Source organism: Vanacampus margaritifer, chromosome 12, assembly GCF_051991255.1.
Source record: "Vanacampus margaritifer isolate UIUO_Vmar chromosome 12, RoL_Vmar_1.0, whole genome shotgun sequence".
Classification (NCBI taxonomy): Eukaryota; Metazoa; Chordata; class Actinopteri; order Syngnathiformes; family Syngnathidae; genus Vanacampus; species Vanacampus margaritifer.
In genome coordinates, this window is record NC_135443.1 from 16,841,595 (window position 1) to 16,858,255 (window position 16,661).

Consider the following 16,661-nt stretch of genomic DNA (forward strand, 5'->3'; position numbering starts at 1 on the left):
TCTTGATTAAATTCAGGTAGCTCATTTGAAGGTAGTTTATGAATGTCATCTTTCTTCAGCATTTTTTTTGTGCTTTATTTTATGTGCAAATTTAGATATGGATGCAGCTGGATATAATTTAGTCTTATGCACATATGGCTGTGTGCAATTCTTTATTCTGGCACTGTTGTTTCACAGTAGTGGTATTCAGATCAGAGGATCACACTTGTAGTAGTTTGTCGAAGTGTAAGATGGCTTCATATCTCCTCAGTGGACCATTTGTCATAGCATTCAGTATAAAACCTGCATCCAATGCATTGTGTGTGTGTGTGTGTGTGTGTGTGTGTGTGTGTGTGTGTGTGTGTGTGTGCACTGCAGCCATAGTGACTTCAATAAGTCGAGGTGATTAAAAGGCTCGGCCACTATTCTTTCAATAGTTAGGACAGGCTCTCAAATTTCAAGTGTCTCCGTTTACATGTACATCGTGGGAGTGGGGTTGTGACATTTTTATTGCGGCCTCTAGAGGTGGATGCACAAACTAAAAGTGGAGTGTGGGATGTTCGCAGAGGGTAACATGCAGTCCCCCCCCCCCTTGACCCCCCCTTCCCCAATCTCTCTCTCTCTCTCTCTCTCTCTCTCTCTCTCTCTCTCTCTCTCTCTCTCTCTCTCTCTCTCTCTCTCTGTGGGGGAAAAAAAGTGAGTGCAGGGGCAAAAGTTGACTCTTCCACTACAACTTCATTCCAGGGACACTCCTGCCGACCTTTTTGGGCGTAGCTCTATGTTGTTGTTTTTTTTCCTTCTTCATCAAAGAGGCGTGAGGTGAGGGACGCTGTCACAAGTCCATAAATAGTCAGTGACGCTTTGGATGGGCCGTGGATGAGTACAAAATTGAGCAGAAGAAGGAAAAAGAGAAGGAGTGCCTCTTCGGCTGCAAGCTGATACCTCATTTGTCTCCTCTCAGTTCTCCCCAGTTACCAGGCTGGACGCTGTGCTGCTTCCTCCATGCGTCCACGATTCCTCTCTGGATATCTGCTCGAGGTCTTCCACACGGTGCAATGTAGTTGAACTTGTGAGCCTAAAGTGAGCAACATGTCCCCTTGGAGCCGTGCGGTGCTTGGACTTACTTGGAGCTGCTTGACTTTCCTGACCTGCGCTCATTGCGCCTTCAGTGACAACCATGTGCACTCCAGTTTTATCTACAGGAAGTTGCGCAATCACGAACGACGGGAGATCCAGAGGGAGATCCTCTCCATTCTGGGCTTGCCTCACCGGCCAAGGCCCTTCTCTCCCGGGAAACAAGCATCCTCCGCGCCGCTCTTCATGCTCGACCTTTACAACGCCATGGCCGTGGAGGAAGAGGGGGTGCCGCAAGGTGCAGGGAAGAGCCACATCGCCAAGGCCCAAGGGCTCGCAAGGAAGGGTTACTACAGTGCCCAGCATGTGGGCTACAACCGTGTGGCCCAGTCCTACAGAGCTGCCCCCCTGCTGGGTCAAAGCCCGGCTCTCACCACAGCACATGACAACAACTTTCTCAATGATGCGGACATGGTGATGAGTTTTGTCAATATAGGTAAGAGAGTTCAACCAAATGCAACAAAACATTAATCAAATACCGAATTTTATATTTTGCTTTCAGTTTTGTAATGTTAATGATTGAGTTAACTATTGGAATCCAAGGGAATGTTTTGACTGTTTTGTCTGTTCACCAAGATCAAATGAATAATTACTATGCACATTGTTGTAATGGTACATTGTTATCCCTTCACACTTACCTACGTCGAGCAAAAATGACAAATATGAATTCACACTTATAACAGAACGTATGGTGTTCCACAGGGTTCAATTCTGGGGCCTCTGTTTTTTTCATTACTGTCTGCTGCCCCTGGGTTCCATGAAAAAAAAAAGACAGAGGTGATTAATTTAAAGGGCAAAGAGTTGAGTCAGCATGATGATTTGTAATGTCAAGTTGAGCAATACTAGTCAAGCACAACCAGTTGTGTAGCAAAACTTATGTAACACTTTCTTAAGCTGCCTGGAGATGGGCAATACAAGAACACAACACTTCTGAATTCAAGGTGAAGAAGAGCCAGATTTGATGAAAAGGCTACTCTCACTGTTCATTTTGCTCACTAGTAAACCCTATGACTATATTTTGAATTTGAAAAAAATAAATAAATCAGATTTTATTTTTCAGTAAAGAAGGGTTCAGTGAATGCACATAAGAAACCGGTGGGGTTCAACAAGGCTATGGACTACAGATCTAAATAGATCTTTCTAGTGGGAATCAACTTTCATCCATTTTTCAATTGAATACGATGCATAGAATGTGCACATTATTTCATTGTGGGATATGAGCCTCGAATCGTTTGACCTTAATGTTCAAATGCTTTTGAACATTGCATGCATTTGTGCTGCTTTGGTGTAAAAGACTGCTGATCTCTATAATTGCTGTGTTTGTTCAGTAGCTGTGACCTTTGGGCCTGCAGTTCAGTGCGACTTATCAGATGACTGTCTGACCTTGAGAAAATTGGTCTTAATTATTTCCTGCCATTTAAAGGAGAAGGCGGTGGGGCTGATATTGACAGATACCTTTACTTCAGTACTTTACTTCAATTCATGTTTCATCTTGTGCCCGATTGCCGCTTTCCAAATTAATGATAAATGATAATGTTCGACACAAATTGGATGATGACGGTCCCACAAGATCATCTCTGTAAGGTTCTGGTGCTGACATGCTCAATCTGTTTTTTTTTTCAGTAGTACTGAATTTGTGTCGAGTTGCTTGGCAGTAACTCACCTTGGCCCAAGCCCATCTGCTTCCACTTAACGCTCCACCGGGGCATGTACATTGTCAGCCTTAAAAGCTCTGCTCTCGTTCTGGTGACTGTCAGTGAAGTGTTCAATGGGCCTCTGTCTTTATTACAGTACACATATAGTTACTGACCTCAGCTTTCTTACAATACACTATGTGACAAGGCTTATCCTAAATCTGCTATTTTTCAGAAAATATGCGACAGTTATTGATGATTTGTTTTTTAAAGCATTGCATTGATCAAGACTGGACGCAGACCACCTTAATCAGATGACACTATCACTGAACTCTTCTCTACTTGAAAGTGGAATGTTTAATGCTCGGGGGCTCTTCTGCTTCAAATTACTGCCTGCGGCTCCTTTAATGGAACACACTCAGCGGGGAAAGAGTCAGGCCTGACCTCTGACCTGTTTGTGCTAAGTAGCCGCAGGCGTCCCCTCGCGATAAAATATCAGGAAAGTGCGCTGCATGGTATCACCACAGATGCCAGCCAATCCACTGCCCAAGCAAGGATGTAGCATGCCACGTCCCACACCGCAGTTCACAACCTTTCTAACACATCACTTTTTTTGGGGGCAGACAGCAGAGAAGACAGAGGCCTTTTTTGGTTCAATTTTGTAATAATAGTAAATAAACAGAGAATATATTTTGATAATTGATAATGATCGCCCACAGTCTGGTGGGACAGGCTCTAGCTCATTATCATCGTATGAGAACAAGTGTTCCATAAATGGATGGATGAAACAAAAATCTAATGTTGCTTGATGAAAAGAGTACCATGCATCTCACATGAAATTCATAGTAAAATAAAAGGACTGTTATGCTGAAAATTCAGTGAAATTGCAAGAAACAAAGTCAGAAGGGGCGGAACCAAATTGTCCGGTGCCATGTCGTCAAGATAGAGGCACACAAAACTGCGGAGCAGCACATTCAACTGGAACATAGGTTCTGCTGTTTTGGTTAGCAACTACATTTCAATATGCTTAGCCTCTTTAGGTTTTATTACATATCCATTCAGGTGTCTTGTGTGTTTCAACTGAAATATGTCTATTACCAAAGGCCACTATTTACAGAATTATTGTATTGTGGTATTACAAAAGAAGGTCATCTCAAGGTCAGCAATGAGGGTCAAGCAGAGACTCACATGACTTTGAGGAATCCCGTTTGCTCTCTTCTCTGTCATGAGGAGCACAGCAAAGTGTCTTTAATTGAAATCAGCTTGTTTTTCTTAACTGACAGCTCATTCATCATGGCCATAGAATGCAGTTAGGCACACAGTGGAGGGCCTGTCTGGGAACCACTACCTGTATTCATTTGACTGATTTAATGAAGTGGAAAGTGCTTTTGTTGGGAGTCAAAATGTTTGGTTTGGAACAGGAATGTAAGAAGATATGAAAAATTACCTACTTTCCCCCCCTGTTGTGTTCATACAATATGTTCAGGAGGTGTGAAGTTGTATTTTGTGGTTATAGAAATGAAATTCACACTGTCTATTTTCCTTCCCAGTGGAGAAAGATAAAGATTTCTCTCACCAACGAAGACACTACAAGGAGTTCCGTTTTGATCTGACTCAGATCCCGGAGGGAGAGGCGGTCACCGCTGCTGAGTTTCGCATCTATAAGGACCGCAGCCATGGCCGCTTTGACAATCTCACACTGAAGGTTACTATTCATCAAGTCATTAAGGAGTTTCCAAACAAGTAAGTGCCAACCATAAACTCCCATTAAAAACAATGGAACCTCAAATCTGGAAAGTCTTAAAAGCAATACAATTTGTAGTCCTACCATAATGTTGACTTAATTGTCACACTTAATTTATTTGTTTATTTAATTTTTCTTAACTTTTGTATAACAGTTATAAATGTTCAAATTAGTTAAAGCGTTTATGACTGTGATCGTATAAACATGTTTTTTAATTATCTTTAAATAAAATAATTATTTTTGTTTTTTTGTTTTGTTTTGTTTTTGCCTTTTCATATCAACACTACAGTTTAAAAGGGTTTCTTATGCTTCCGTTTTTTAAACAAGCAACAGTAGCAGCTATTGTCTTACAACCTCGGATCCCTATCTCTGTTCCCCTTCATTCACACCAAGTCGGCCTTACAAATATAGTTCTCGGATAAAGAGAAGCCCATTAGCAAGTTGGCCACTTATGAAGCTTGGAGGGTCCATCACTTATCACTCGTCTTGTGTTTCTTGCCTGGTTGGCCGAGTCCCAGACAAAACCACAAGGGCCCGTATTACAGGGTTCGGGGCTTCCATAGTGCTCCCCATGGTCATGGTTATACCCACTATACCTGCCTGTTTCCACTATATAACGGAAGTTTAAACGGTGACATAGCTGAATGCACATGGGCCTGCTCAAGAGTGGACTTAAAAAAAAAAATGTGTGGGTGATCGTAGGGGAGATATGACCCTCGAGGGCTTTGAATAGGCCAGAGTCAATAAACTCCACCGTCTTAAAGGGGAAAGGTTTATGTTGGCGTATTTGTTTTCACAGGGTGTAGGCTATTGCAGGTAGTGTTACTGAAACCAAAATCATATAAACCACACTGGAAGTTGAAAAAATACAAACTGGCACTGTTTGGTAATGTTAAGTAATAATGATTTATATTAGAGTCCCTGAGCCAATCCAGTTGACATGATGGATTTTTTTTCATTTTTACTTAAGAGTTTATGTCCGGATCTGATGAAACTGCTGCTATGGCTGCAAATTAGATTACATATCTCTTCAGGGGCAGCTTTGTATTGTGGTAATTAAATCATATCTTATCTTGTCATGTTGTAAAAAAAAACAACTAATGAAATAACTAAACCTAAATTAAAAACAACAACATTTTTGTTAATGAAATGAAATAAAAATGAAAATACTTGTAAAAAAAACTAAAACTAAATTCAACTAAAACTAAGTGAAACTACAACTTATGTTTATAAAACTAAAACTAACTGTAATTATAGTGGAAATGTCTTAAATTTTTCGCATTTGTCAGTTATTATTGTACATTATTTGTAGCTTGGTGAAACAGTCGTTTGAGAATAGTAGTTTACTTATACATTACTTAGTGAACTTTATATATATATATATATGTGTGCGTATATATATTGCACCTGACAAATACTCCAAAAACTGAAACTAATACTAAAACTAATAACTAAATGAAAAGATAGCATTAAAAAATAATTAAAAACTAACAAACCTGCTCTAAAAGTTAATTTAAAAAAACAAAAACAAAGTAAAGACTAACTATAATGAAAATGTCCATAATGAAAAATACCAAACTATCATAACCGTGGTCAAGTCATGTCATATATATGATATGATACGATAGGATATGATCATATCATATATCATATATCGTTCCATGCCATGTATCATGTCATATTTTATAGTCATTTATGGCTGTGACATTACAAAATATATTCTTGTGATTCTACTTGTCATCAATGGCTTAAGTGACACTTTTCAATTTGTCACTCCGCATGACCATGTTGAAGAAGAACAGTGTGTCCATTTTGTGCTCTCCAGCAACTGGCATATGGAATCGCATAATCAAATCCACAAGCTATTTGACGAGAGATGCAATGTGGTCATATGTGTTCTTTTACTTTGAACTTTTTAGCATATTTTCATCATCTACAGTCGTTTGACACAAACAATATGAATTAGCACATGATTTAGGTTCACTACTGTACTTTCATGTGGAATTCCTCATGAGGTTTGCTTTTATTGCACCTGTAATAAACACGTGACTAACTCCTGAACGTTTGGGGCCATGTGGAAAAACTGTGCTCCTTGTCACAATGTGACCACAAGCACAGAGCTAGCTACTCTAGCTGTTCTGTTGCTTGAAAGCACCTGATGCAAATTAACAAGTTGTTTTCTTCTTCTTTTTCTTCTTTTTTATACCCTTTTTACATGATTGATGCCTTATGTCAGACCCACGTTAAAAAAAAAATCAAAGATGTTTTGCCCTACAAAAAACATGTAAACTGGAACATGCGTCACCACACAGCTCTGCAATTAATCACATTGATGCAATGGAACCCTTTTAAAACAACACAAAGAACATGCATCTTTTGGTTTTAATGATAAAGGTATTTTCAAGAAATATAGTCTGGTTTTAAGAGGATGACAGTATGATGAGGAGAAGAAGAAGATCCTTACATTTAGTGTTTGGCTTTGAGCTTGTTTGCAGAGTAGGACCTCAGGCATGCGTTTAAGATACTGTAAGTCTGTTACTTCATTTATCTGTGTTGCATTGTAACTTACAAAGATCTCCTGAATCCCGTATGAGAACAACTTCAAAGAGCCATATGGGTTATTTGTGTGTGTGTGCCCATTAGAGCTTTGCAATGCTGAGGTGCACAGAAAGTTTTTATTTACTTTGGAGCTGAGGCAAGCCCAAGAGTTTAGTAATTGGTTTGTAATGCAGCAAATAAGTGCCCACATTCATTTGACCGACTGAGTGGAGCTGCTGCTGAAAAGCACGAGTGAAACTTGATAACGAACCTCAAACTGCCCTTTCAAATTGATACGTTGCATGTAAAAGGTTTGAAGTCATTTCATGGTGTATGCAATAATGACGTTCTAGTGGTGAATCGATGTACTTTCATCAACAGAGATGCGGAGACCTTCTTGCTCCACTCCAAAAGGGTTCAAGCATCTGATGGTGGTTGGTTGGTGTTTGACATAACGGCCACCAGTAACCACTGGGTGATGAACCCGCAGCAGAATCTGGGTCTCCAACTAAGTGTGGAGACTTTAGATGGTATGTCAAGGTCATCTCCCCCCCCCCACCCCCCATAATAATAAATTAACACGTAATCATTAACTTTCATGTTAATAATGTGCAAGATTTTGGAAAAGTTGACTAAGATAAAGAAAAAACACACGATACCAATTGAATTTTCATCTTCATCTTCATTAAGTCTAGCAGAAAGAAATGCAAAAATGTGACATAAAAATACAATTACATTAAAAGGGTCAGTTAGACTGTCCATACTGTAGTAACCTAAAGTATGTTTGTAAAGGCAGATTCTTTTGCAGCTAATATTTAGAGTGCATTTAACATGTAACATATGTCCTGCCTCATGATGTTAACAAACCCATGGAGTGTCCTTGTCCTTCCTTTTCTTGCCCTCTATATACCTTGTAATTGTTATGTTTTAAAGGACGCAGTATCAACATGAAATCAGCCGGCATTGTGGGACGCAATGGGCCTCAATCCCAGCAGCCCTTCCTGGTTGCTTTCTTCAAGGCCAGCGGGGTGTTGCTACGCTCGGTCAGAGCTGCCGGTGGGAAAAAGAAGAACCACAACCGCAATAAATCAACCCACCAACAGGAATCATCAAGGGCACAGAAAACTGGAGGTAAGGTACATCATTGGCACCCTCAGATCTGCTCGTTATGGCGCTTTTCCAGTGGCAACCACCTACTATTTGTGAAACCCAGTCAGCAGTATTCAAATGCATCCGAGTTGACATGATGAATATTATGCTGCAGTTGTACAAATTCTGAAGGACCTGGTTAAATTATAACATATAACAACATACAGTATAGTTATGTTACTCCCTTCAGTCGAAATTATGAGACAAAGATTTTCGGGTTTTTTTCCCGTTTCAGGCATTTAATGCTGTTAAGCATGCTGTGAGTCCTATACAAAAAAAAACAGAAAACAGTACACAATACTAAGTAATGAAATAAAAAACAATTCTCATAAAGATTAAGAATATACACATTACTGTTAACATCTACTTTATAGGCCTGCTAACGTGCTAACAATCACACACTACTTCCAACAGCATCGTAAATAATATCAAAAGAAATGTGTTACCTCATTGGCCGCATAGAGAGAAGTAGGTATTTCTCGTAAGTTTTGGAGTTTCCCTCCCCCGCAAATTTGCTGTTTACAAAGTCGCAAATTTGCCACTTTATAAAGTCCCAAATTTGACGCTTTATGAAGTTGCAAATTTACAAAAAAAAATTCTTGCAAATTTGCAACTTCATAAAGTCACAAATTTGCAACTTTATAAAGCGGTGAGTTTTTTTCTCAGAATATTGCCCCCACCCTCTAAAAAAAAAATGGCCCTAGGAAACAGTACAGTAATGGAAATGCTACGGAATACATTTGAGAATACATTGTTGGGAATTAATTAATACAAATTAATGGAACACATACAATAATTTAGGATTTTACTGCACGTCAGAAACTTTTGATATTGTGTAAGCTAAAAGAGCAACATGCTGAGAAGTAACTACAGGAGAGGCTGGTTCTCCTTTATTGTGGTTTTGTTGTTGGCTCATTCTGACTTGATGAGTGAAACGTAATGTGGCTTTCGTAATGATTTTGGAATTTGAAAACCAGCCGCTCTCAAACTTTATGATTAAAAGTTATGATAGTTCAAATGTGCTGTCTAGCTATGTTATTGCCACTGATTTGTATTGGTGTTGAAGCCTTTACACGAGAGCAAGGCTTCCCTGCTCCACTGGTCTATAAAAGGCTGTCATGTAGCATTAGCGCTTGTGTGAGAGCTAACATTACGCAGTGTTGTTCTTCCTGACTTAAGCAAAGTCTCATCATTTGTGCCATTGCTTTTTTTCTCATACTTTCAAATAAAACCGTTTCCATTTCAGATTATAACACAAGTGAACAAAAACAAGCCTGCAAGAAACACGAGCTTTATGTCAGCTTTCGTGATTTGGGTTGGCAGGTAAGACAAACCGTTTAACGCCATAAATGGTGATATTGTCATAAATAATCAAATGAAACCTCTCCCATTCTGCCGTAGGACTGGATCATAGCGCCTGAAGGCTATGCCGCTTTTTACTGTGACGGTGAATGCTCATTCCCGCTCAACGCGCACATGAACGCAACCAATCACGCCATTGTCCAAACTCTGGTATGTTCCCACTGAAGTTTATTCCACCTGCATGGCAAACACAGTCAGCATATGACATGTCAGCGCCATGTTCACAGCCGCCGCAATTCATTTGCAAAGTCACAACATTCACACCTCTTCTAAAGCGCACTTTATTTGCTGTCTTTTATAGGTCCATTTAATGTTTCCTGACAATGTGCCAAAGCCGTGCTGCGCCCCGACCAAACTCAATGCTATTTCAGTGCTTTACTTTGACGACAGCTCAAACGTCATTCTCAAAAAGTATAGAAATATGGTGGTGAGGTCTTGTGGTTGCCATTAGTGCCTGCGGGTTACTTTAATTTATGCTATCTGGAATAGGAATAGTTTGGAAAACACATCATCTCTGGGTGTGATGTGATGTACAGTGTTATGTATATAGAGTTTTATTACCTAATTTATTCCCTGTTCAAAAATAGCACTGAATATGTGATATTTATATAGTAATAATAATGTTGATTTCACTTTTATCCCAATTATGTCCGTCGGCATATACAACTTTTAAAATCTGTTACTTCTCAGAGAGAATTATTCACTGGATTCATCATGATACACATTCTTTGTGTTCTTCTTTTTGTGACAAATTACTTAGCAAAACATGCTGAACTCCATAATCATTTTCTATTTACTGTATTACAAATTGTGAACTGTGGATGTTAAAAAAGTGTACCACAATACGCAGAAAGGCATCACAAATGTCGGGGAGGAAAATATTAGTTTTGTAATACAAAAACTGCAGAGAGGCATTTTTGTAACTGTCATCATCTTATAGCTCCAGTGATATGCTTCACCTGTTTTGTTTGTTTTGAGCCCATGTGGAATTGCGATGTTCTTTGCTCACTTAATTTGACCAATGTCATTCCTCCGTGGCCTTTGCTGCAAACCTCTTGCTCTCCTCTATTTCAATGTGATGTTTGGCCATGTAGGGTGTTGTGTATTTTTAATAAATGTACCACTTGTAAATACTAACATTTGCTTATTATTGATTTATGCAATTTTTCCTGTATTCTGTACACCAGAGATGGGCAAATTGAATGCTGGAGGGGCTCACAATTTTTTCATCAGTGTTACTGGAGGGACCACATAGGACCGCGCACTTTCTAACCATGTTTAACAAAAATGCCATTGTAAATAAGGACAAAATATGTGCTTGAAATATATATATTTTATATTTTATATATATATATATATTATACTTTTTTTTTTAGTTTGAAACAAACAAAAAACAACCACATCATATTTTTTATGGCTCTCCTGTACAAAATTTACTATTCACAAAAAAAAAAAAAGAAAGTTGAATAAACATAAGGTGTGTATTTGGATATGTGCTCATGGTACAGAGTGTGTAAAGAAGCATTTCATTTAGCCTTACACCACAAATGTGAGATGACGACGAGGCTGCCGGTCGAAAAAAGGCTTCTAATTTATTAAGCAATCATTTCCACATTATGACTGAAAGACACATCCATCACACCATTTGCAGCCATATTTTGGAAGCAAAGCTGAGCATGTAACCTTTGCAGTGTTGTTGCACATCTGTCAGGATTAGCATATTTTCTAGCGAAGTGCGACAGCCGATCTGTGGAAGCGGCTGTTCAGGGATTTTAAACAGGTCATGGAAATAGGGATAAGGTTAAGAATTAATATTTATTTACACAACTGTGTTGACCTTCACGGAACACACGATACATACTGTTGCACCACATCCCCCTCCAACTTTTATATATATGTTTTTTCTGATATGCTGGAACATTGAGTGACTGTATTGCACGTAATTAAAAGCAGTGGCTGGCCTGTCCAGATGTTATGTGGAATATGTTGACATTCAGTGAATAGAAGAGGCCACCTGCTAACTAAATTCTTGGCTTGAGGGCTGATTTTGCATTCCTGCGGCCTGTTGCCTTGGCATGATTATTCCCAGCACTTCACAATCACATCAACTGTTTAATATCACGGATTCTCTGCAATTTAGCTATAGGTCTTCTGCTTTTATTTTATTTTGGAGGGGGGGCACATGAAATCAAAAAGGAACAATTAGCAAACTCTAAGTACATAAAATAAGGTGACCTATTCTCCTCTAAGAGCCCCTGCGGTCAAATCAGCCAGGAGAGAGTGAGAGGTTCATTAGTGCTTTCCATCACGTTAATGGCCATTTTGCTGTGAAAGGTTGCAATGGAGTTTCTTAATTGCTTATACATAATGATCTCAGCAGGTTTTGAGCCTACCGAGCAAAGTGCTCAGTCACGTCCAGTGGCAGCGCCACCATGAATGGCACTCTGTGTGGCCGTGATACCCCCAACGCACACACGCACGTAGTAATGAAAAACAGCAACAGCAGCATAGAATAATTAGGATTAGGAAACCCAGTGAATTAAGAAAACACAAATGTTGCATTTCTCAAATGAAAAGTAAAAAAAAAAAAAAAACCTTTGCTAAATGTTCCATGCAGCCCCAGTAGTCTAAAAACAGTATTCTAATTAATATTGGGTTTGTGGAATATGTATTAAAAAGAAAAAAATCCACCGGTTTTCATTTATCTCAGGAAGCGGCCATTTTGCAATTTGCTATCGACTGAAAATGGCATCACAGTGCCTCAGGGCTCAATTTGCGAAGTCACATGACCAAACCCAGAAAACAGGTGAGCCGTGATTGGTCGTTACCTGTGCCCTGAGCAACTGTGACGTCATTTTCAGTCAACAGCAAGGGGCAAAATGGCCGCCCTGTGAGATGGTTAAAAACGTGGATTTTGTTCCTTAAGTCATATTTCACAAATGCAATATTAGTCATATTTCAGAAATGCAATATTAATCAATCAGAATGTTTCAACTATAATCCCCCACCCTGCGGAAGGATCATTACTGCAGAAAGCGAGCGCCCATGGCGAACAAGGCCGAGGGTGCGGCCGACTCGCTGTGGGACGACCGGCAGTGGCGCTTGCGGCGAGCAGGTGGTGGTGGCCGACCATCCTCCCCGCCTGGGCCGCCGCCGCGGTCCACTCCCGCCCCACATCCACTCAACCTGGTCCATGCCGGGCTAGCGTGGGGTAAGTTGCCATGAATGGAGCGAACGACACGATACATGAATATGTGTATATGTTAATCAATGGAGAAGTGTCTATGCACAGCCTCCAATGGTCAGCTGCTGGTGGGCAGCAGGAGCTCAGAGCTTGTGTATGACAACCAGAAAAAATTATTCCCCGCACACTGACAACTTCACTCAATGAGTTTATTTGAGGGAAACAACAACAATTTGAGGTGAACTTAATGACGCTCAACGCAAAACGCGTTGTTTCTCTCAAATAAATTAATTGAGTGAAGTTCGGTCAATGTGCGGGGGATAATTTTTTCTGGCTATCATGAGTTTATATGTTATTTTAGTGTGATGTAAAGGCTTCCACGTTACGTTTCAACTGGTACCTGATTTAAGATGTGGCCTGTAGGGCAGTACTCCAGTAGCTAATGTGTTTCGTGTCTGCAGATTCATCACAAGCTTCTTTTTATTTTTTTTTATTTTTTTACCTGTAACGCAAAAGAAAAATGCCTTAAAAATACCCTATTTAATTTGCCTTATTAGGCCTACTGGTCAACTGCTCCAAATTCATAAATGCACAATTACTACCCTGGCATATAATGTAAGTGTACAATTTGAAAAAATAAACTGTTGATTAAAAAAAAGCATTTTAAGTACTTTAATTACTCTTTATCCAAGCAAAAATATATTTAGTCCGAGTACTTCATTACTCGATAGAATTTTCAATCAAGTATTCAAATACTAAAATAGTTGCAGCCCTATTGTATTCCTTAAAAGGGAGTTGTACAACCACATTTTTCTATTAGGACTTTTTTCCCTGGCCACTGGATTATTTGTTTCATTTTATTTATCTATTTTTTAAAATTCATTTTATTGTGTGTTCTATGTAAAATGACTTTTATGAACAATATAATTGCCATTGTCAAGCAATTTTAAGGAACTTTGCTATAATTGGGAAAAAAATCTCTGCTTTTTTTGTGTGTGTGAAAATTGTATGTATCAAAAGTACTAATGGTATTGGCACTTGGTATCGGTATCAAATGTACTGAATGTTTGAGTATCGTATCGTAAAAAAGTGGTATTGAACATCCCTAATCACATTCTTACTGATGAAATCTGCATTTAGAGCATTTCACACACTTACTTTATACTTATCAGTACACCCGTACGCCACATACTGCGGTATTTTAGCTGTAGAGGAAAAAAATAACGTGAAAAGTATGAAGCAGAAAAGTCAACTCACTGTAAGTGTGACAACGCAAGATGGCCGCCGCCGACTTCACTTCTTGCTACAGCATGAGCAGCCCAACAAATCAAATCTCCCCTCCCTGTCGCCCTTTTTGCTCAAGAGCGCCCCTAGCATCTGCCTGATCCGCCTAATGACAGGAGTGCCACTGCATTACATAAGAGGTTATCAAAACTTTCAAGGTGGAACACCCCATAAACAACATACTGCGCCATAGTTATAAACTCATCCACATACTTGCTTTCCTTGATTGTTTCTCTTCCTGTTTTTCTGAAAATGTGCATCAGATGGCTATGGACCTTTTACATATTATATGATGAAAATTGTTTACATCCACTTTGTTTGCAAGGACTGTTTTGTGTAAATTGTGTAAATAATTGTTCACCCTGTTTGAAACCAAATAGGAGAGGAGCAGGGTGTAAGGGAAGTTGATAATAAATCCAAAAGATAGAGCATTTTCATTATTTTTTATGTCATAACACAGTTAATAATGTTATTGGCAAATGTTTTAGTAAGTCCTGGTTTCATTGATTCGAGGTGTGTTAACCTTATTTTCTTACTGTAGCCATAAGTTTATTTTCATGGTGTCACCTTGCGGTCCATCCAGAAGGCAAGTGAAACTGTATCTAATAAAAATGTTGTGCAGTTTACCCAGTCCTTCTGGACACATATGGTTCTCCTTATTTGTATTCAGTGGGTGGCCGATGGGCTTCCATGCAGCTCAATCAGTCCCTCCTGAAAAGGGAGAGCACGAGGGTCACATTTTTACATGCTGTTTGGTATGACAAGGAATGTGTCCTCTCAGAGGGTGATGCTTAAACATGGTCAGGTTTTACTTGCCACCAGCATGTGCACAATACATCTGCGAGCCACCTGAGAAAACGGTTAAGTGTCTTGTGATTACAACAAAGTATGCAGAGTTTATGTGTTATTTCCTTTTATCTTTGAAGGCAGCACCTTTGGCGGATAACCTTCAGCATCACTCTTACGCTAGTTGTGATTTTAGGTTTATTTGTTGGTCACGGGAACCTTCTTCAAAGGTTGAATACTATGAATAATCGCACACAGGATGAATCCGTGCAGACAATTTTTAACAAATAATTGTAACGTCAGGACACAATTTCCTGCAATTTGGATATTGAACTTAGCAGTACAATGATTTAAATAATCGTTTGTGTTAATTGTTACACAGCAAGAGCCAAGAGAGTGCAAAGGCTTTTGTTTTTAGTGTAGAGTGGAGGTAATTTAATTCCAACAGTCTGGAACTTCCTTTGCTATTTCATTATTTATTTGCAGTTGATTGCAGAATAAACAGTCTTCTTTACCTTTTTTTTAGTTAAAGTGCTTTTTGTTTTCTTTGATGTGCATTTTCTTAGACAAGAAAGAAGCATTACTTTTTTTTTTGTCTCACACCCTTTCACAATAACGTTGTGTTGATTAAAATGTTGTCGATAACACAATTGCAACCTGGCCACTGATATGAACTGTGCTCTAAAATGCAATTCCTCCCATTAGGAAAATTAATACATTTAAAAAAAGTCTTTTATGATCTAATTGTAGTCATAAATCATCTGTAAAGAAAAAAATAAAATAAATCTGCACATCAAGCTGAAAGCACAATGACAAAACTGCATATAAAAGGCATGTTAATATTAAATTCTATATGATGTGAACCGTAAACGTGACATTAAGGTTAATGGCTTTTCAGTACTAAAAGCAACATGTACTCCTTAGTGTGAAGATAATGTATAACACACATGTTGTCTCCAAGGTTAACTGTGGAAAGTTGTCTGACAGCGGCAGCCTTCCGGAAAGAACGCTACAAACAAGCCTTTTCATTTTAGTTTGAAAATACATATTTGCTTATAATGGATATTCAATGGGCGACGTGCTTTTCATAACATATTCCCAAGCAATGTTTGCTGTTTATTCCCAACCTTTTAAAAGCATGCTTCAAGTTAAATTATACACCATAAATGTTGCAATTATTGTTGTATTTTGTTTTTATTTTATTTACCATTTCCATCCCGTTTTAACATGAATATTACATAGAGCTGCATATGTTGGCTTTATTTCTCGACTAAGTAGACCGTACACTTCAATCATACAAGTATCTTGTTTTATGTCAAATTCACTATGGTGGCGTGTAAAGGCAAAATCATAAAAAGTATTTCTGGTCTAAAGTGTAGATTATTTTTCAATATCATTGCAAAACTGAATAAGTGATGCATTTATTAAAGATAAATCTCGAGTTTTAACTGGATGTCACAACCTTTCCTGTGTTAAAAACCTGACTTAGGTTTTTGACACACGTTCATTGCATTCATTCCCGAAAGCCCCGGAAGGCCACTCGTTTCAAGTGACTCTCTCCAGCTGGTATTTGTCAAGATAAACTGGAGCTGCTGAGTTTCCTCAAAAAAGAAACGTGAAAAGGCCAGTCAGGGTTCAGTAACTGATGCAGTTCTCAGAAAGTTGTCAAAAGGCAATATTATAAATTACCCTAATACCAACATTTTTGAAAAAGGACACCTAAAATTACTTAGGAGTAATTAGTCAGTCAAGATACGATTATTAAGTAGGTGTAATCTTACCATATTTTTTGGACTGTAAACATGAAGAAGATAAAAAAATATATATATAAGCCACTCAGGAGTATAAATGGCCTTTTTTGGGAGAC

At 38.8% G+C, this 16,661-nt stretch overlaps 1 protein-coding gene across 1 annotated transcript; it reads left to right on the plus strand.

The window, feature by feature from the left end:
* The first annotated feature begins 744 nt into the window (after window positions 1–744).
* Window positions 745–10,677, plus strand: bmp5 (bone morphogenetic protein 5). Its single transcript, XM_077581755.1, has 7 exons — window positions 745–1,549; window positions 4,298–4,490; window positions 7,411–7,559; window positions 7,963–8,160; window positions 9,425–9,501; window positions 9,580–9,690; window positions 9,842–10,677. Exons 1-7 carry the CDS (start codon window positions 1,069–1,071, stop codon window positions 9,989–9,991), a joined length of 1,359 nt encoding a protein of 452 aa, XP_077437881.1. The 5' UTR covers window positions 745–1,068; the 3' UTR covers window positions 9,992–10,677.
* Window positions 10,678–16,661: the final 5,984 nt, after the last annotated feature.